Source organism: Cetorhinus maximus, chromosome 13 (genome assembly GCF_964194155.1).
Source record: "Cetorhinus maximus chromosome 13, sCetMax3.hap1.1, whole genome shotgun sequence".
Lineage (NCBI taxonomy): Eukaryota > Metazoa > Chordata > Chondrichthyes > Lamniformes > Cetorhinidae > Cetorhinus > Cetorhinus maximus.
The window spans coordinates 12,263,094-12,283,813 of NC_135891.1; the positions used below are offsets into that span (position 1 = coordinate 12,263,094).

A 20,720-nucleotide genomic window follows, 5' to 3' on the forward strand; every position below is an offset into this window, starting at 1 on the left:
TTGAATACAATCACAAATTCAGGCTTTATTTTGTCACAGATCTTCATAAAGCCTTTGAAAATAAAAGCTAGGGAAAAAAATAAAATGTTTCAATTAAAATAAAAATATTTTCACTATCCAACCATCGATCTCTTTCTCCCTCTCTGTCTAACTTCATCAAGTTTTTTTATCACAGGGCCTGACTTTTTAGAAGCAGTCGAGTAGCTCTTTAGGAAGACTTTGAACACACTTTCCGTGTTAGGGTGACTGCTCAGGAAAGCTTTTTCCAGAACATAAAGGTCGACTCCTTTATCCTCCGGCAAAGCAGAGGTAAAACTCAGGCCAAAGTCTATCAGTACCAAACTCAACTCTTCCTCCGGCTGTCGGATCATCATGTTTGAGGTAGTGAGGTCCCCGTGGACGACATCCTCATCGTGCATTTTTGCCAGGATCTCACCAATTCTTTCAGCCAAGGGAAAAAGCTTCGCTGTATCTGTTGCAGGCTTCTGAGCAGAAATTATATAGTCACGGACAGTTATAGCCCCAACTAAATCTTCAAGGTAGATGCAATTTGCATTGTAGTCCACAAAATACACCACTGGGGTTGCAATACCTAAAAATAAAAGAAGAAAAAAATGACTTTCTACATATTTTGTTTTAGCTTGGTCAGTTTTCTTCCTTCTCATCTCATGGAAGGTTTGACTCCTGCCGGAATAAAGTTTGACAGTTTTCGGTCACTCTCTGCTACTGTGTCCAAGTGGCTAATGTGCAAATCTGCATGCCGAGTGAAGGCAGGCTGTTTGATTGTATGGGGTATCGTAGCTGACCCCAACATTCTCCCACCCATTATTAACCCTTGCACACATTTTCTAGCGGTTAGATATCAGGACTATGAATCTGAACAATTTTCCTTTCACTGGTCCTAAGGATCAGTCGTTGAGCCTTTGATGTGATAGTAGCAGATCAACTGACTTGGCAGAGGCTGAAGATTGAATCCGACTCAATTATAGTTCCAATTATACACTGCTCTGACTAACTGAGTCAGTGGAGGAGCTTTAGACTCATCTTACAAAGAATTATGAGTTAAGATTTTGATTAGAAGGAAGAGATGCAAACAACATAATTAAAAAAAAAACTGGATTACTGTAACAACATTAGTACAGATCTATGTGCTTTTATAACTAGTCACAGGTCATATCTGCAAAGCACAGTAAGATTTCCAAGCCTCAAAATTAAGGTAGGGATGTTTGCAGATGAACACACTGCTTTCATGTGAGACTTCTTTGCTCACTAAGTGTTTTAACAGAGATGTTAAACAAAAAGTTAAAAGAATTAAGCGTCTGTCCACTAAAATGGGTTACATTGGTTTCCAGATTCTAGAGACAAAGGCTGAGATTTTCTGCCATGGCATTGCTCAATCCATGATTTTCTTCCCATTGTAAATGAATGGGTGGAAAATCATTACTTCATTCAACATTACAACAGAGACTACACTTCAAAAAAATACTTTTTTGGTTGTAAAGCACTTCGGGACACCTTGAGGTTGTGAAAGATGTTATATATATATATATATATATATATATATATATATATATAATCAAGTCTTTCTTTCTGTATATCCGATTAGACTCATCCAGTCTAAAACTGAATTCCCAAAAATGAAAAACAAAAATTTGAATCCCGATTTTTCAATGTTTACTTGAGAGAAATAGGCAGTGTACTGAACTTGGGACAAAAAAGTTAGAGAAAACATAATCCTTAAAGTATGGCTTTTTGTGATAGAAAGAACCGCCAGAAGTCTAAAATTAAAGTTTCCAACAGAGTTTTCATTTGAAATGTTGACCACCGATTACTTTTAAGATGTCGATGGTCTTCCAACATTTCATTTGGGAGAAAAATCCATTATAATAACTACTCACCAGCTTTCTTGCACCTGAGAATAGAACGTACTTCCTGAGTTGTCCTGCGATGCGTGAGCTTCTTGTCCAGAGCAGCGTGTCGATAAGACTTGGAAAATCGCTCCTTCACAATGGTTGGCTTGCCGAGGAAATCGCCCCTGTAGATTTTGGCTTCGGCACCTTGTTTGACCATCTGGAAATGCTGAAGAAAGTCTTGCACCCGCAGCCTCCCGAGCGTTTCCAGGTCATCCTGCTGCGGAGTTTCTGCCATCGTAGTGGATAGCTCAAAGGAAAACCTGCAGTCAAAATCAGACCACAGGAAAACAGTGAAGCAAGTCTATAATAGAAGGTGCTGCAGTGTTCTTTAGTTGTGCTGCAAAATGGGGGACCAAAGGTTTTCATCCAAAGCTACTTACACAACATGATCCACAAATTTACATGTTGTGAATTCTTATGATCAAAATGAGGATGGAAGTGCTGTGAAATAGAATATTTTCCCACTTCTGACACCAGGTAATAACATTAAGCATTCCGACATGTTGAGCGTCGAATCCAAGTATTCTAGGTTATTTTCAACTTTGCTATTAACTATTTCCACCTGCATCATGCAGTACATGCCGCTTTTTTTCTTCCATGTGCAGTGCTTTAGACTCGCCACATTTCAATTTTATCGATTGCTGTTCTGACTGCTTAGATGTTTTGGCCAATTCTGTAATTTTTTTTCATTCATTCACGGGATGTGGGCTTCGCTGACTAGGCCAGCATTTTTGCCCATCCCTAGTTACCCTTGAGGTGGTGGTGGTGAGCTGCCTTCTTGAACTGCTGCAGTCCATGAGGTGTAGGTACACCCACAGTGCTGTTAGGAAGGGAGTTCCAGGATTTTGACCCAGTGACAGTGAAGGAATGGTGATATATTTCCAAGTCAGGATGGTGAGTGACTTGGAGGGGAACTTCCAGGTGGTGGTGTTCCCACCTATCTGCTGCCCTTGTCCTTCCAAATGGCAGTGGTCGTGGGTTTGGAAGGTGCTATCTTAGAAGCCTTGGTGAATTCCTGCAGTGCATCTTGTAGATGGTTGAGCTGCCTCCTCCAACTCCACCACCCCTCCTAGTTAAGAATCATTTGCAAACTTAACAACATTTGCATCAAGTTTCTGAATCAAAGTCATTGATGTGAATCAGGGACAATTATAGTCTCAACACCTTGCCCTAGATCATCCCATTCAGTACTTCCCTCTTGTGTTGACATACCTCTTCTCAGAAGTACCTGTTGTTTTCTACACTTAATTCATATTTTAATCCACTCCAGGAATTCACGCTTGCTCCCCAGCTTTGAGTTTAATTAATAACCAATTGCGTAGACCTTTGTCTGGAAATCTAGGTGCATTCCTTTTTGGGGTTTTCCACAGTCCACTTGGATGATCGCTTTCATAAGGAAGTTGGTCAGACAGGACCTTTCCCACGTTTTCTGCTGTTTGCTAAGTTAGGGGCCTCACCCCTCCCCATCTCTGCAACCTTCTCCAGCCCTACAACCCTCCGAAATTTCTGCGCTGCTATAATTCTGGCCTCTTGTGCATTTCTGATTTTCATTGCTCTGTCACAGGCGGCCATGTTTGCAGCTGCATAGTCGCAAAGCTCTGAAATTCTCACCTTGAACCTCTCTCTATCTCTTTTCTCTGCTATGGCACTGCTTAAAATCTACCTCTGATCAAGCATTTGGTCACCAGTCTTAACATCTCCTTATGTGGCTGGGTGTTAAATTTCACTTGATAGCCCTCCTATGAAGTATTTTGATATGTTTAACTACATTAAAGATGCTATGTAAATTTAAGTTATAATTGCACAGATAATCAGCCTGACTCCTGAAAATTGATTCAATTGCTTTCCACAGAATTGAATCCATGAATATATTTATACAGCATCTTTCCCAACCTCAGGATTTATAGGTGACATTCCAATACATTACCCAAGTGGACATTCTTCAGTTATGCGACTAGCGAAATAGCCTTTTTGACCTTTAAAAAAAAAATCACACAAGCCCAATCCTGTTCTTGCCAATCGCCACACACAAGTCCAATTTCAACAAAGGGTTACTGGCCAGCAATCAGAAGCACTTTGCTTCTAGAAGGGTTCTTCTTCCCTAGTACAGACCCACTGGAGTGAAGTGTGAACTCTCAATGTCACTCTGGCTGAACTCAGCTGACTTGCGCACAGACCAAGAATCAAACCTGGTTGAAGCCATTGCCTTCATCAGAGAAAACTATGGGAAAGTATGATTTTTGTTTGAAGAGCCTGAAAACAGGTACATTACTTTTGTTAGATGCTGCAATTCAGCATTATTGAAATCTACATATTTGTAAGCAAATCAAAACTAGCTAAACTCTTTCGTGAAGATGGTGCAGCCCTATCCCTTACATTCAAGCTATTTTGACTCTTGATGTTTGCCGCCTCCTCCTTATAGAATCTTACAAGTCAAAAGGGGGTCATACAGCTCATTGTGCTTGTGTTGACACTTTGAAAGAGCTGTCCAACTTAGTCCCAGCTTTCTCCCGGTAATTCTTTTCAAAATCTCGATCAAATCTGATTCCTCCAACTTTTCAGGGAGCATGTTTCAGATTATATCAATCTGTCATGTGAAACAATTTCCCTCAGAATTCTTTTTGCCAATTATTTTAAATCGATCATCTGTTGTTACTGACCCACTTGTGCAGGAACAATTTCACCCTATTTGCTCTATCAAAACACCCCCATTTCCAATACCTCTACTAGGACTCCCCTTAACTTTCTCTGCTCTAAGGAAAGCAACCCCAGCTTCTCCAATCTCTCAACATAACTGAAAGTCCCTCAACCCTGGTAGCATCCTCCCCACCCCCTTCATCGCTCAGTACCCGTGTCCCATCTTCTCACCTGTTGTCCCCTCCCCCACCCCTCTTGGAACCACATGCCTCTTCCTCGCCAGCACTCCCTTTCCCTCTTCTCCCCTCCCTCATCCCCTTCACCCCTTACCCACTCATCACCACTCTCCAGACCCCCTTCCCTCTTGTCCCCTTCTCCCTCCACCCCTCAACAATCTTTGCCCCTCATCTCCCCTCTTCACACCCTTCTGCCCCTCCCCACTTTTCCTTGTCCCATCTTCCCCCAATCCCCCCTTGTGCACTTCCACCCCCCACCATCTTCCCATGCAGCATTTCTGCCCTCCCCCATCCTCTTTCCCCTTGAACCCCACTACCTCCCCCACCTCCCACCACTCTCCTCTCCCCCCCACCCCCTCCTCCCCGCTCCCCCCACCACCTCCCCGCTCCCCCCACCACCTCCCCACTCCCCCCTCCCCTTTCCCCCCTCTTCCCCCTCCCCTTTCCCCCCTCTTCCCTCCCCCCCTCCCTTCCCCCCCTCCCTTTCCCCCCCCCTTCCCCCCCCTTCCTTTCCTCCCCCCTCCCTTCCCCCCCCCTTCCCCCCCCCCTTTTCCTCTCCCCCCCTTTTCCCCCTCTCCCCTTTCCCCCTCTTCCCCACCGCCCCCCCCCCCCCATCTTCTTCAGCCATCCCTCTCCCGCGCGCGCTCTCTCTATCTCTCAACAGCCACACGGGCCCCACCTTATCCTTCCAGGCCTCGCTTTCTGTGCCAATTTATTCCAAAGGAAAACTTTCCCAACGGCCAGGGGTGCGGGGAATAAAGCGGAAGCCGCTGGTTCTGCACAGACTCCCCGGCCTTCATCGGGAGGAGAAATATCCCGCAGCGGTCCTCCAGGATCCCGGCACCCAGCGCGGCTAGGTGAAGCTGACATGGGGGCCGCCATCTTTAGTCCTGGCATCGTTTCGGAATTTGCATCGGTCCATGTGCAGTTCAGTTACACGACTCATCAACTTGTGTTATATCCTAAAGATTAACGAATAAAACCAGGTCTAACTCTGCAATTCCATTCCTAAACTTCTCCATATCCATCTCCCCTCTTAAGACCATAAAATGCAGCTTTGACCAATTCTTCAAGCTGCCCTTCCTAATATTTCTTTCTTAATTGTCTTGGAGTTTACATTTTATCTACTTCTTCTGTGAGGTTTTTCCATGTTAAAGGCACAGTATAAATGCAAGCTACCAGTTCAGTTTTTCCGGCATTTTCTGTTCTTATTTCAAATTTCCAGCACCCGCAGTATTTTGCTTATATCTTAGTGTTAAATTCACTGCCACCTCTCTTCCAGGAATGCCTACCTTGAGGAAGTACTGCTCTTCTCTCTGACGGGATTTCCATTTGTCTCTTTCACCATTTTCACACCTTCTATTTGGCTCCACCCCCTCTTAACCAATATAAAATCCATCACATTTCTACCTCGCTGTAGCTCTGAAGAAGAGTCATACAGACTCAACATTAACTTGGTTTCTCTCTCCACAGATGCAGCCAGACCTGTTGAGTTTTCCCAGCATTTTTTGTTTTTATTTCAGATTTCCAGCATCCATGGTGTTTTCCTTTTATATAAATGCAAGCTATTTTTGTAGATGGTAAAAATGAGCCATAAAACACTTCCAAGCCTATGTATGTTTTTTATTAAAAATTAAAAAGAACAGTTGGATTTATTTTAACTTTGTGTCAAAATTATATTTGCCTCACCTCTTGAGTCCAAACAGTTGATATAATTGATTATTGCCTCTGAATCAGAAAGTTCAGGATTCAAGGCCTGCTCCGGACACCTAAGCACATAATTTAGGCTGACACCTCGAAGTACTAAGATAAAAGCAAAACACTGTGGATGCTGGAAATATGAAATTAAGAAGGGTCATATGGACTCGAAACGTTAACTCTGTTTTTCTCTCCACAGATGCTGCCAGACCTTCTGAGTTTTTCCAGCATTTTCTGTTTTAACCTCGAAGTACTAAGTGTGTGCAGCACTGCTGGAGGCGCTATCTGTCAGATGAGACACAAACGCCAGCCTACTCAGACCGAATTAAAAGAACCCATTGGCATTATTCAATATCAAGAAAACACATTACCTGGTCAATATTACATTGGTGTTCTGCTAGCTCGTTGTGGGCAAATTGACTACCATGTTTCCCTTAAGTACAACATGACAATACTTCAAAAAATACCTCACTGGCTGCAAAATGCTTTGGGACATCCTGTTGCTTTGAAGGACATAATCATAAGTTCTTTCTTTCTTTACTCTCCTTATCAATAAAATAGACCATTGACTGTTTGGTTTTGGTTGGACTGTCATTTTTGAGCAGCTTGTTCAGAAATTGGTAAAATATAATTTGGCTACAAAATTCCACACTTCTACAACCCTTTTGTGTAAATGAGTATTTCCTAACTTCCCTCCGGAATGACCTGGCTCTGATTTTAAGGTTGTGTCCCCTTGTCCTAACTCCCACATCAGCAGAAAAAGTTTCTAGCTATCCTATCACTTGCTTTCAGTGTTCTAAAAGCCTCAATCAAATCACCCCTTAACCTTCTATATGCTAGTGAAGACATGCCTAGATTAAGTAATTCATTCATTCATGTGTTCTCTATTCAAAGGCATGTTGTTTGCTGATGCTTCACCTTGAGTCATTTTCTTGGCAGTTTCAGTCAGTGGTGGTTTGCCATTGCCATCCATTCTCTGGGGTAGGGTGAAGAGGCAGTTGGAAAGTCTACCTCAGCCATAGCTGTTGGCATTAACCTGAACCACAGCTAGTGTCTAGCCAACTGAGCTAACTGGCCCCCAGATTATGTGATCTGCCCTCATAATTTAAACCTTGGAGCCCTGGTACCCTTCTGATGAATCTGTGCTGCACTCTTTCCAAGGCCAATATATCCTTTCTAAGGTGTGGAACCCAGAAATATGCAAGGCTTTGAATAGTTCCGAAGAAGAGTCATAATGGATTCTAAATGTTTACCCTGTTTCTCTCTCCACAAATGCTGCCAGACCTGATGAGTTTTTCCAGTACTTTCTGTCTTTATTCCTCACCATTATATTCTAGTCCTCTCGATATAAAGATTGACATTCCATTAGTTTTGTATGTTTTTTTTTGTACCTGAATATGACATCATAATGATCTGTACACATGAACTCCTAAATCTTTTTGGACTTCTACTCTTCCTGGCTTTTCGCCAAGTAAAAAATACTCACATCTATCTCAAAATGGATGACCTCACACTTACCTGCATTGAAATCCATCTATTACTGTTTTGCCCACTTATTTAATATAACAAAGTCTCCATGTAATTCCTGGATACACTACTTTCAATACCACCACTCTGCATCATCAGCAAACTTGAATGTGTGGCCCTCAATTTTGTTATTTAAGTCATTAACGAGTGTGGTGAATAGATGAGGTCCCAGTACAGATCCTACTAGGACTCCATGAGTCACTTCCTTCGAATCCATACCCATTATTCTTACTCATTGCCATCTACTGGCTAATCGATCTGCTAAACAGGTCAATACTTTAGTACGTTACAGTTGTAGGGAGAAAGAGCTTCAGGCTACAGCTGTCACTTTGGAAATACAATCTACCCTATAATGGGCACAGCAGTTTGCCTAGATCAGAGGTCAGCAATGGGGGGTGGTGGGAGGGGGGGAGGAGGTAGGTTGGAGGGGGGATGGGGGGCTCTGGAGCCATGTGCAGCTTTTTAACGTCTCATTTGTCACTCTCAATCTTTTTCAGTTGGATCTCATTATCATGAAAAAGATGCCTAACAAAATTAAGTCAAGGGAAGTAACAGCCATGTTTTTATTGTGGGAATAAAAACCATGGAGATAAGAAGGAAAAAGATAAATAAGATACAAAAACATCAAAAATGTGAAAAATTCATGGTTAGGTCTATTTCTGTTTTAATTGAGAACCATTGATACATAAATTCTTACATGTATTTTAATTATTATATATGCAAATTATGCATTCTGTCAGAGATGGGGCAATTTGCCAAGTATTTAGTTTAGAAATTTTGGCCAACTTTTTGTCTTGCGGCTTCAGATAGTTTTCATTTTTGGAAATTTTTTAAAAAAGGCTCTTCAGGGAATAGAGGTTGCCTAACCCTGGCCTAAGGCTTTCACCTGAGAAGCTGGTTGCAGGAGTAGGTGATGAGTAAACCTGATAGATGGTATTCAATTTAGACGTCTAGGATATCAAGATGGCTGACACTTCACAAGTTGCACTATGTTCTATGGTTGATGAGGAAACTCTGAGACTAGAGATGACAACTGCTGGGAAATGTAATGTGGAAGCTGAATATGAGAACATGTGCTCATGTATCCAGATTTTGAGCACACCGTAATTAAGTTGTAGACGGACAAGCTGATGTTCTGCACCCTAACTGGTAGAACCACCATGTGAATAAAGAATGATATGGACATCACTCAACAGCATTAAACCAAATATCTGTGTTTTCAGGCTGGGGAATAGTGTTCCTAATTTATCTGAAAATTGTCAGCCAAAGCGCTTTAGATGCTTTGAGGACACAGTAACAGGAGTAAGTCATTCAGTACTTTTAGCATGTTCTGCCTTTCAATGTGAACCTATGAATCTGGAGCAAGAGTAGACCATTCAGCCCCTCGAGTCTGCTCCACCATTCAACAAGATCATGGCTGATCTGATTGTAACCCCCACACCACACACCTGTCTACCCCTGATAACCTTTTAATCCGTTGTTTATCAAGAATCTGTCTAGCTCTGCCTTAAAAATATTCAAAGACTCTTCTTCCACTGCCTCCTGAGGAAAAGAGTTCCAAAGACTCATGACCCTCTGATAGAAAAAATTCTCTTCACCTCTGTCTTACATAAGCAACCCCATCTATATATATAGAAATTCTTACTATCCGTCTTTATATTTCTAGCTATCTTTCTCCCGAACTCTAATTTTCCCTCCATGTTAATCTTCTGTCATTTTTTGCTGTTCTTTATATTCTGTCCAATCTTCTGACCTGCCTCTATATATCTGATCTATGCCTCAACTCTATTTACCCACTCTACCTCTATTTCTCCTTTTATACCCTTATTTAACACAAACCTATGAATCTCAACCTTAAGAATTTCATTTGATCCAGGACTGCAGTAGTCTGCTAGGGGGGAGAGTTTCAGATTTCTACTAACCTTTGTGTGAAAAAAAAGTTTTTAAATTTCAATGCCAATCGGCAATCCTATATTCTCTTGTTCTGGATTCTCCCATCAGAAGAAATAGTTTTTCCGTATCAGCCCCGTCAAAAATCTTTATAATTTTAAACACGTTAAATAGATTACCCCTCAACCTTCTAAACTTAAGGCAAACTCATACCTAGTTTGAATGCATCTTTCCATATGTGCTTTATGAAGTGAAACATGACCCTTTGCACAAATTAATTTGGAATAGTGTACAACAGAGTGAGTAGTTCACCCTCATACTGACAGGATACACATTTGGAATAATAGATTATGCTGCAGGTCCCTCCAACGGTCTGTTAAATAAAATTCACAACTGTATGTCCCAGGTTACAACCACGCATAAAGTTTTATTAAAAAGTAAAATTAAGCAGAAGAAAATGCAAACACTGTAGATTACATTACATTACAGAAATTAACTTACAGTCCCTGTTTCAAATGATAAGATGTCTAAAAGTTATAGCTGTTCTTTGCAATATCACACTTTTATTTTTGCCCAATGTTTGTCGTTCAAAGTTAAATATAAAATCCAATAATCACAAAGTGTTCAATTAGCCTCAGATTGTTGGTTGCCTGATAAAGAAAGGGTTGTGTGAAGAAAGTTTCAAGAATTATATCCCAATTTGCTTTAACTACTCCTACTTGAGCTGTCAGTGACTTACAGGTTTCAAAGGCACAAAGCAATTGCCTGACTGGTTTTCCCCCTATAATGTTAATGAAACAAAGCTATTCCTGTTTTAAATAGTTCATTCTCAGTTTGTGGGCATTGCTGACAAGACTGGTGTTTATTGACCATCCCTAGGTGTCTGTAGGGGATTTTCTTAATGGCAGTTTGACTCATCTGATGTCGATGCTTGGCCAATTCAGAAGACAGTTAAGACTCAACCACATTGATGTGGAACTGGAGTCATATATAGCCCAGACAAGGTAAGGACACAAGAAATAAGGGCAGGATTAGGTCATACTGCCCCTCAAGCCTGCTTTACCATTCAATAGGATCTTGGCTGATTTTCTATCTCAAAACTCTCCCACCCTATTCCCAGATCCTTGATTCCCTTAGTGTCCAAAAGGGCAGCAGTTTTTTTTCTCTCTTAAAGTCATTTGTGGACCAGTTGGGCTTAAGGACATAAGAAATAGGAACTGGAGTAGGCCATTCAGCCCTTTGAACCCGCTCCACCATTCAATGAGATCATGACTGATCTTCTACTTCAACACCATTTCCCTGCACTATCTCCATATCCCTTGATGTTTTTAATATGTTGAAATCTATCAGTCTTAGTCTTGAACATACTCATGACTGAGCTTCCACAGCCCTCTAGGGCAGAGACTTCCAAAGATTCACCATCCTCTGAATGAAGACATTCTCCCTCATCTTGGCCCTAAATGGCCTGCCCCTTATTCTAAGACTGTGTCCCCTGATTCTAGACCTCCCAGCCAGGTGAAACATCCTCCCTGCATCTACTCTGTCAAGCCTGGTAAGAATTTTGTATGCTTGAATGAGATTACCTCTCATTCTTCTAAACTCCATAGAATAAAGGCCCAGTCTATTTAATCTTTCCTCATAGAACAATCCCTCCAATTTAGGAATTAATTTAGTGAACCTTCATTGCACTCCCTCTATGGCAGGTATATTTTTCCTTAGGTAAGGAGACCAAAACTGCACACAATACTCCAGGTATGGTCTCATCAAGGCTCTATATAATTGCAGTAAGACATCTTTACTTCAGTACTCAAATCCTCTTGTAATAAAGGCCATGTACCATTTGCCTTCTTAATTGCTTGCTGTACCTGCATGTTAGTGACTCAGTGACTCATGAACAAGGACAATCAAGTCCCTGTGAAATTCAACACTTCCCAGGCTTTCACCATTTAAGAAATACTCCATATTTCTGTTTTTCCTACCAAAGTTTCACATTTCTCCACATTGTATTTCATCTGCCAATTTTCAAAGTAGTTTCCCTATCTACTATAGCCAATTTGCCCCTCATACCTTTATAGTTTCCTTTGTTTAGATTTAAGAACCTAGTCTTTGATTGAACAACATCACTTTCAAACTTAATGTAAAATTCTATCATATTATGGTCACTCTTTCCTAAAGGCTGCTTTACAACAAGATTACAATTAGCCCTTTTTCATTGCACAATACTAGCCAAAATAGCCCATTTATCTGATAATCCAACATCTTTGTGGGCTCTGTTAATGGTGTCAACTTTTTATTATCACATTTTAAAAACTGCATTCTAATACTTAAACTGCTCTAGAAGGATTTGAACTCTCTGGATTAACTAACCTGGCTCTCTAGTCTAATGACATGCCCACTACACTACTATACCGTTTATTATGGAAAGAGTGGTATTGTTCCTTGCTGGTAGTTGGCAATTCCTGCTAATTACATGACAAAGCCAAGGAACTCCTAAAGGACAATGGCAAATGCTATGGACAAACGTAGTCTAATAATAACCAAGTGTTCAATTTCTAATACAATTTACATCTAATTTCCATTAAAAAGTTCATCCAGAAATCAGTAACTTTGCTGCTTTTGGCATAACACAGGCAATATTGTTTTCACATGCACTTACACAGGCAGCTTTCAGCAAGCAGCGATCAAATTAAGTTTGTTTTCTATAGCAAGTCCCAAACTACTTATGAATAAAAAGAAAGCATAACACAGGGCTTCTTGTGATATTAAATAGTGCAGAACTCCAATCTTCTGCACTGCACTGAATATGACAAAATCTTTAACACAAGAACATTGCCTGGTTTTTTTTCTATCAGTCAGCTATGGATTTTCTGTTGCTATTCCAGATTTTACATAATCTAAGCATAAAAGTACAGAAAACACTTTTGGCAACTGCTTAATATTCTTTGAACATCCAACACATATTTTAATAGTTTTGCGCTCTTTAAAAAAAATTAATCTGACACCGATGGAGCAACAAATAGTTGGCCTAGTTGTTCGGGGTTGAATAATGTAGGCTGCGGATATTCTATTGTTAAATACTGGAGATTGCTCTCAGTTATCTTTAGGAATGAGAGGAGAGACTCTTGGAAAATTTGCTCATTGTGATTTGTCTTTCTCAGGAGCTTAAATAAATTGGGCTAGTGCATATTATAAATAGCTGACTGGAAGGGGTAGGCTCAATGAGCTCTCTTGCTACCTGTTTTCTTATGATAGCGTGGGAAGAATGGCTCCTCTGATGAGATGCGGGATTCTTACTGATTCTCAAAGGGGGACCCATAATTTGGTGCAATGGAACCGTTCTTGGGGCACTCCAGAAATCTCCAGATTTCCCATGTGGCCAATCCAGTCCACAATGGCCATCAGTGAATAATGTGGAGTGGAAAAGTAACCTTGTGTACGCATTGAACCTAATTTTTGTCAGTGAGTTTGTGGTAAGTTTTTTGACTGTCTTCAGTGACCGCAATCGGGGTAATTAAAAAAGATTTGTGGTTGCACCTCCAGGAAATAAGGGGAACAATAATCACTGAACATTTTGCCAGTAGTGTGTAATTTGCTACCGTCAACACTACCAAATGAGGCTGTACAAGGGGTACAACTCTGGGGCTCTCCCATTGCAATTCTGTGGGATGTTCTGCATGGATGTACTCTACTGCAATGAACAGTGCACAACACATTACTAACACAGGGCTGGCCTTGAGTGATGCCAGAGGTGGTTGCATTATTGGTCAGACAGCGGTGTCAATATTCACTTGGATTTTTTTTTTTAACATTTTGTTTCTGCTCTGATATTTTAAAATACATCCTAAAAAGCCAAGCCAGTCAGTAGGTTACAGTCACATCTTGCATTGTTTTTCGAAGGTCACGTTGCATTGCTCCGACACAGTGAAGAGAACTATTTTGTTTTCAAATTGATGTTCTGAATCTCTCAGCATCTTTTGGTGGAGATAGTTGATCCTTTCATCTTCCCGTTGCTCGAAGAAGGTTGCAGAAATTTTCCTTCGTACACGCAAAGCATAGGTTTCCAAAAACACTGTTGTGTAAGCAATCGCGTAGAGCAGGCAGACAATGCAGATGACTTTGACGTTTGGGTGAGATGGCTGGAACATGCAACCATCAGGCATAAAGATGAAATTCCTGGGGAAGTAAGCTTGCCGATTTATTAGGGGCACAGATAATCCAGGGATTACCAACATATGTACCTGAAAAAAGACCAATTCATTTTAAAATTCTATCACAAATAAGAACGTCAACTATATATATATATGGAAACAATATAAACGACAAGAAAATGCTAAGATCCTCTTTATCCCAAGTTACTATGTTACAATTAATTGTCATATTAAAATAACTACCTTATGGCGATAGGAGAGGATTAATTGTACTTGGGAATTAACAATTCCAGTGACTGTAAATCTCTACCGTGCAGGCTATGATGGCTAACACCATAATGGCAGTGGCGGTAGTGGTGTAATGGCAATGTTGCTGGATCAATCATGCAGTGGCCCAGGCCAATGCTCTGGGGACATAGGGTTCAAGATTCACCATAGCAGCCGGGGGAATTCAAATTCAGTTAATTCAAAAATCTGGATTTGAAGGCTAGCCTTACTAATGGTGACCACAAAACTATCACTGATTGTCATTAAAAACCCAATGGGTTCACTGGTCTCCTTTAGGGAAAGAAATCTGCCATCTTTACATATCTGGCCTAAATGTGACGCCAGACCCACATCAATGTTGTTGACTCTTAACTGTTCTCAAGGGCAATTAGGGATGGGCAATACTGACTTCCAGATCGCATGATGAATTAAAAAAAAAAGATAAACCATCTACATCTATTAGTTAAATTACAGCTGTAATTCAAAGTCACTTCATGGAATGAGGCCATTTGGACCATCATGCCTGTGCCAGCTCTTTGAAAGAGTTACATAGGTATTCACTGTTCTATAGATAAACCACCTGAACCCCTCAAACTTCATCCTTTAAGCCACTCCCAGCTGTACGTTAAGTATATATGAAGAAAATTAAAGGCCTATTTATTACTTCTGTGTATTGCTATTGAGCAGCCTGTTTAATCCATTGGATAGGCAACAAACAGTGACCAAGCCTTGAACTGAGTCACTCGCTTCCTTGAGAAAAGTTCCATGTTTGTAATTATCCGTATTAAATTATTTAAGCTACGGGTATAACATTTCATTTGTCAGATTTTCTATTTCTAAACAACTCCTTGTTTCCAGTCACTTCCAATCTTTAAAAGATTTATTATTTGCCTGAAGTTACTCCTCTATTTTGTCCGATGACCCACTTCCATTTTGACATATTAATCCAACCAGCTGATATCCTGGTTACAGTACCAAGTGGAGAGGAAGTGAAATTATTATTAATGGTTGTAGCCATTTTGAATTGTCTAAATATTCTGATGTGCAGGGAGCAAATAGAATTATAGTAGAAGGAAGACACAAAGGATCTGTGAGTGAGATACAAGTCGATGTACGGTCACAGAAAGGAGTTCTATCAATTTCCCAGCGGAAGATAAACAAAAGCCCCTCAAGGCAACGGCAGGAATGGAAAACCGTAGAAGCCTCATGGAGTTTCAGGATATCATTTTGTTCTTAAGTTCATACCGCAGGAGAAAAATGAGACCCTGTAGAAAAATCTGAAACCCTCAATTAAATAAGAGACGCAGTCTCAGGTTTCTGTTATGCTATAGGACCGATCTCCTAAGTTCTGCTGCTGGCGAGTCTTGCCTTTAGCCATTGATTTACATGGAATTGTATTGAATTTGCAGCACAGGAACAGGCCATTCAGCCCAACAAGTCCCTACCAGTGTTTATGCTCCACCTGAGCCTCCTCCCACCATCCTTCATCTAATCCAGTAGTCAACATATCTTTTATTTTTCATCCTTCATGTTTTCCCTAAAATGCATCTCCACGCATCACCCCAACTATTTCTTGTATTTGACATTTCAACCACTCTCTGGGTAAAGAAATTCCTCCTGAGTTCTATATTGGATTTTTACTGACTATCTTATGTTTGCAGCCTGTAGTTCTGGTCTCACCTGCAAGTGGAAACATTTTTTTTCACATCAGCCCCATTGCCCCTTTCATTAGCTTAAGGACCTTTATCAGGTCACCCCTCCCCCAAAACCACTCTCCCCAGGTTTTCTCTTTCCTAGAGGAAAAAGCTTCAGGCTGTTCAATCTTTCCTAACATTTATAACCCTTTGAGTCTTTTTGCACATCCTCCAGAGTCTCCATATCCTTCCCATAATATAGAGCCCAGAACGCTTCACAATATTTCATATGTGGTCTAACCATATGTCTACACAACATAACTTCTCTGCTTTTCAATTCTATCCCTTTATAAATGAACTCCAGTTTTTTGTTTGCTTTCTTTATTGCCTTATTAACCTACATCGCTCCCTTTATTGATTTGTATACTTCCACCTCCAGATCCCTCTGTTCCTCAAATGCATTGAGACACATATGTTCCAAAGAGTGGCCTGAATTTTGTTGGTGCAGTGGGGGTCCCAATGACTAGCCCAAAAGCTAGGACAACCCCGCCTTGGCTGTTTTTGGGATCCCTGGCTGCATTTTCCTGCCGCCTGGCAATTAATTAGTTGCCGTCGGTTTGCCCGCCCCCAACAGCTGAAAACCAATTGGAGGGCTGGTAGCGAGGGGTGTTTGTAAGGGCTGGGGGTGTAGGGGGGAAATAAGAAGGTAACCCCACCCTGAGCCCGCAGGGAGGCCCAGGGTTCACCAGTAGGTCTCCCTATGTAGCAGAGAGCCCACTTGCTACTGGTAAAGTGGCAGTGGGAAGACGCCCATAATTGGCCACTTAAGTGGCTCAATTGGCCTCTGGGGGGAAGGCCATCCTCCACCTTCCCTGCCAATGGTAAAATCCCATGACGGCAAGAAGACAACAGGCACTCCACCCTCGCCCCCCACCTTCCAGCCATCTCTGGAGGGCTGGTAGAATCCATACATATATGCACACAAGTGGCTTCTTTCCTCCGACCAAAATGTGCTGCCTCGCATTTATCTACATTGAAGTTTATATTTGTAACGCTATTTTGCTATCACTTTTTTTTTAACATGCTTCAACCATTCAGAGGGTTGGCTGCTGTATATCAACTCTCTTTTTAATTCCTGCCTTGAGATAGCCTGTGTCTCTGCTTTAATATTCTCCCATGTTATGAAACTCTTGGCTCCCAGAAAGGGAACTTCTATGGCATTGTAGAATCTGCTGCAGTTAGAACTCCACCCAGCAATGTAACAAAAACAATCCTAGCAACACAACAAAGAAAGAGTTGCATTTATATACCACCTTTTACGAGCACTGGGCATCCCAAAATGCTTTATGCAATTACACATCATTAGCTTTATTCATAGAGTGGTTGTTTGCAAGAATTTCGAAGAAAATGATATTGCCCATATTGACATTAATTATTAGGAAACACCACACCATATTCTGGCCAATATTTGTCCCTCAACTAGCATTACTTAAAGTAACATAGTGCCTGATCATTAGCTCATTGCTCTTTGTGGGAGCTTGCTGTGCGCAAATTGGCTGCAGCGTTTCCCACATCACAACAGTGATTACACTTCATTGGCTGTAAAGCTCATGGAAGGTACTATATGAATGCGCAACTTTCTTTTCTTTGTAAGTGTTATCTGGAGCAGAAGCCAGACAAAGAGATGAAGCGGAGAGGGGCGCTGCGTTTCAGGATGCATCACAACAAGAAACAAGAACAGTCAAGTCATCCTAGAATTGCGGAGGGTAAGAATTAATTTTCCCCAGTTGCAAACTGTATTGTTAAAGTAATCCCTTTAGCTTCACACACGTTCCCAGCATAGCAGAAGCAGAGAGTCCTTAAAAATAGCCACCCGCCTTCTCGTCTCAACAGCGCATGAGAGAGACCTGAGGAAGCAAAGGAAACATAACTTACGAAATAAAAAATCAGGGAGTGGTAAGAATTTGTCTAAATGTGAGCAATGGTAGCTATACTTGTGAACATTTTCTCTGATCTGTTTGTCCAGCAAGATCATAAATATTTTCTCTTAGAGCTAACTTACAGCTTCATTAAAAAAATCAGTAAACCTTTGTTAGCCCACTTATATTATAGTTATGCATATCTTATGTAGTCCTCCGTAATATCTAAACAGGCCATTCAGCCCAATGGTTCCATCCTGATATCTAGGCTCCACAAGAGCCTTCTTTCAACTTTCTCCATCTAATCACATCAGCATAACCTATACCTTTCTCCCTCCCTTAGCTAGCTTCCTTTTAAATATATTGAGGCTGTTTGCCTCAACTAGTCCTTGTGGTGGCAAGTTCAATATTCTAACCACTCTCTGGGTAAAGACACTTCTCCAGAATTCCCTATTGGATTAATTAGTGACATCTTTTATTTATGGCCCCAAGCTCTAGCCTCCCTGCCCAAAGTGGAAACATCTTCTCTACGTCTAGTCTATCAAGTTATTTCCTAGCCTTAAAGACCCCTATCAAATCACCGCTCAGTTTTCTCTTATCTAGAGGAAAGAGCCCAGCCTGTTTAAACTTTGGAAAGAGGTATATACTCTCATTTTGATAAATCTGTTTTGCACCTTCTCCAGTGACACTAAATCCTTTTTATAATATGGAGACCAGAACGGTTCACAGTACTCCAAGCATAATCTAACCAAGGTTCTATAGAAGCTTAACATAACTTCTCTGCTTTTGAACTTTGTCCCTCTGGAAATTAATCCCATTTCTATGTTTATTTTTTTAGTGGCCTTATTAACCTGAATGTCAACCAGAGTTTCATCGTCTCTGGGAGGAAAACAGAACTAAAGAGAAAGTAAAGTCATGTTTACATTGTATGTAAGTTCCAAAGTGATCGGTACAGGTGGAATATCGGCAATCCAAAGCAAGATCTGTGAGGTAAGGCTGAAGACAACAAAATCTGTTGCTATGATAACTGCAGACAGGGCTAAGTATGCTGTGCTAATCACCATTTGTTTCACACATGAGGCTGTTTCATCTGAGGACATCTTCAGCCCTGTGGATCGGATTAGTTTTTTACTGGAGGTCCGGCATAGTACGGGCGCCCCCTTGCTTGTCTGCATCAACTGAGCCAGCCTGCTAGTTATATATACGTTGTCAAACTGCAAATTCGTCAGGTAGCCCTTGAGATACCAAGCTGATGTTAGGGTCAGATAGAAGAAAACAAAGCCAGCAAGTACTCTGTTGGTGTTCAAATTGATCTTGTTGAGTATGGTCTGCACTGTAAGAAAGTTGCTTTGGATTTCTTTGCCAACAACTTGCAGACGGGTCTTGATTGCTGACTGGCTGATGTCTGAATTAAAGTTCCATTCCACTTTCGATCTTGTAACCACGTTGCTCTCTGAGATTTTGTCTACCAGCGTGGTTAGATCTTCGTCCAGCACATTTTTAACCTCGCTTATGATATTAGTCAAGTTCAGGAGGCTTTGGGTTGAGGTCAGAGCAACACTGTGAAGCACTTTGAGAACAACCTTGATATTTCCCATAATATTGGGGATTATGTTGATGGCAACAAGCATGAAGCACGCGGAAAGGAGCAAATCACGGCCTTGTTTTGTGCCTAACGTGGGGATCACCATAGTGAACACGCAACGTACAGGATGGGCCAGGAAGAGGAGCAGGAACATGGTGCCCGTGAACACACAGGTTATTGCAGTGCACAAGAATGCTCCGTACTTCAGAGATGAAAACATCCAGTTGTGCAACAGGCCACTGCTGATCGCACATATAGTCGAACATAACAGGAAGAGGACCAGTAATTCTTTCCAGCAGGCTGGAGTAGGTTTAGAGTAAGCAGCCCACGAGAACTGCATGACTTTCTTCATTTTTTCGGCCCATTTATTCCCGCAAAAAATGGAGGCCTCCGATTTAAAGAACCTGCGGGGGAAAGAAATGAATATTTAGCCAGCTAAAATTTAAAGGTGATTACACAGAACCATTAAATATGAATCCATAAAGATTATAAATGGTAAGGCCACACTTACAGGAGGCAATAAATTCAGAATTTAAACTCTGCTTCAGTCTCGCAACCTGTGCAATTCTGTGGAGATCCTGAGCATGAGATTCACACTCTGTAATCCAATATTGCTCCCTTAACCAACATTCCCATAAACCAGTAATCTGGATATTCATTCAGTTGTTGTGTGCGAGATGATGCTGTGTGTAAAATTGGCTGTTACAGTGACTGAACTGCTGAATATTGAATTCAACAACTTTAGTTCTTAAACTCCCCCTCCCCCCATCCCCACCCCGTTTCCTCCCCTCCCTTTTGTTTTTTTTTGTTTTCAATAATTTATATAGATTTTTCTTTTCCCATCTATTTCCATTATTTTTAAATCTACAACTAATACCTTGTCAATCTTTCCACCCCGCCCCCACTAGAGCTGTACCTTGAGTGTCCTGCCATCCATTCTTAATTGGCACTTTTCTTAGATAATATCAGCATCTTCAACACCTCTTTGATCCTTTTATCTGTGACATCTTTTGATTATCTGCTCCTATCACTGCTTGCTTGTCCCTACAACCACCCCACCCTCAACTTCTCTCCCCCCACCCCCCACCTTAAACCAGCTTATATTTCACCCCTCTCCTAACTATACTTCAGTTCTGTTGAAGGGTCGTGTGGACCCGAAACGTCGACTCTTTTCTTCTCCACCGATGCTGCCAGACCTGCTGAGTTTTTCCAGGTAATTCGATTTTTGTTTTGAACTTCTAAAGTAATTCATTGGCTGTGAAGTGA

General features: G+C 41.2%; 2 protein-coding genes across 3 annotated transcripts; both read right to left on the bottom strand.

Annotated features, from left to right (window-relative positions):
• Window positions 1-5,665, bottom strand: tp53rk (TP53 regulating kinase). 2 transcript variants are annotated; one of them, XM_078554955.1, is made up of 3 exons: window positions 5,466-5,665; window positions 1,899-2,173; window positions 1-592 (listed from the first exon to the last, which is right to left on the bottom strand). In XM_078554955.1, exons 1-3 carry the CDS (start codon window positions 5,654-5,656, stop codon window positions 114-116), a joined length of 945 nt encoding a protein of 314 aa, XP_078411081.1. In that variant the 5' UTR covers window positions 5,657-5,665; the 3' UTR covers window positions 1-113. The 2 variants fall into 2 exon arrangements, with proteins under 2 accessions (XP_078411081.1, XP_078411082.1); XM_078554956.1 differs by lacking the exon at window positions 5,466-5,665 and adding an exon at window positions 2,294-4,733.
• Window positions 5,666-13,719: 8,054 nt separating this feature from the next.
• On the bottom strand, window positions 13,720-19,806 carry ocstamp (osteoclast stimulatory transmembrane protein). Its single transcript, XM_078556241.1, has 2 exons — window positions 18,793-19,806; window positions 13,720-14,139 (listed from the first exon to the last, which is right to left on the bottom strand). Exons 1-2 carry the CDS (start codon window positions 19,804-19,806, stop codon window positions 13,774-13,776), a joined length of 1,380 nt encoding a protein of 459 aa, XP_078412367.1. The 3' UTR covers window positions 13,720-13,773.
• Window positions 19,807-20,720: the final 914 nt, after the last annotated feature.

Bases quoted from the DNA above. Each gene is read 5' to 3' on its own strand.
- tp53rk (XM_078554955.1), bottom strand. From the start codon at position 5,656: ATGTCAGCTTCACCTAGCCGCGCTGGGTGCCGGGATCCTGGAGGACCG. The intron at 2,174-5,465 runs GTGGGGCCCGTG...TTTTGACTGCAG, and splicing joins GCGAGGCCTGGAAGGATAAG to GTTTTCCTTTGAGCTATCCA. The intron at 593-1,898 runs GTGAGTAGTTAT...TTTTATTTTTAG, and splicing joins TCTCAGGTGCAAGAAAGCTG to GTATTGCAACCCCAGTGGTG.
- ocstamp (XM_078556241.1), bottom strand. From the start codon at position 19,806: ATGAAGAAAGTCATGCAGTTCTCGTGGGCTGCTTACTCTAAACCTACT. The intron at 14,140-18,792 runs GTAAACATGACT...GTCTTTTTTCAG, and splicing joins CTTTGGAACTTACATACAAT to GTACATATGTTGGTAATCCC.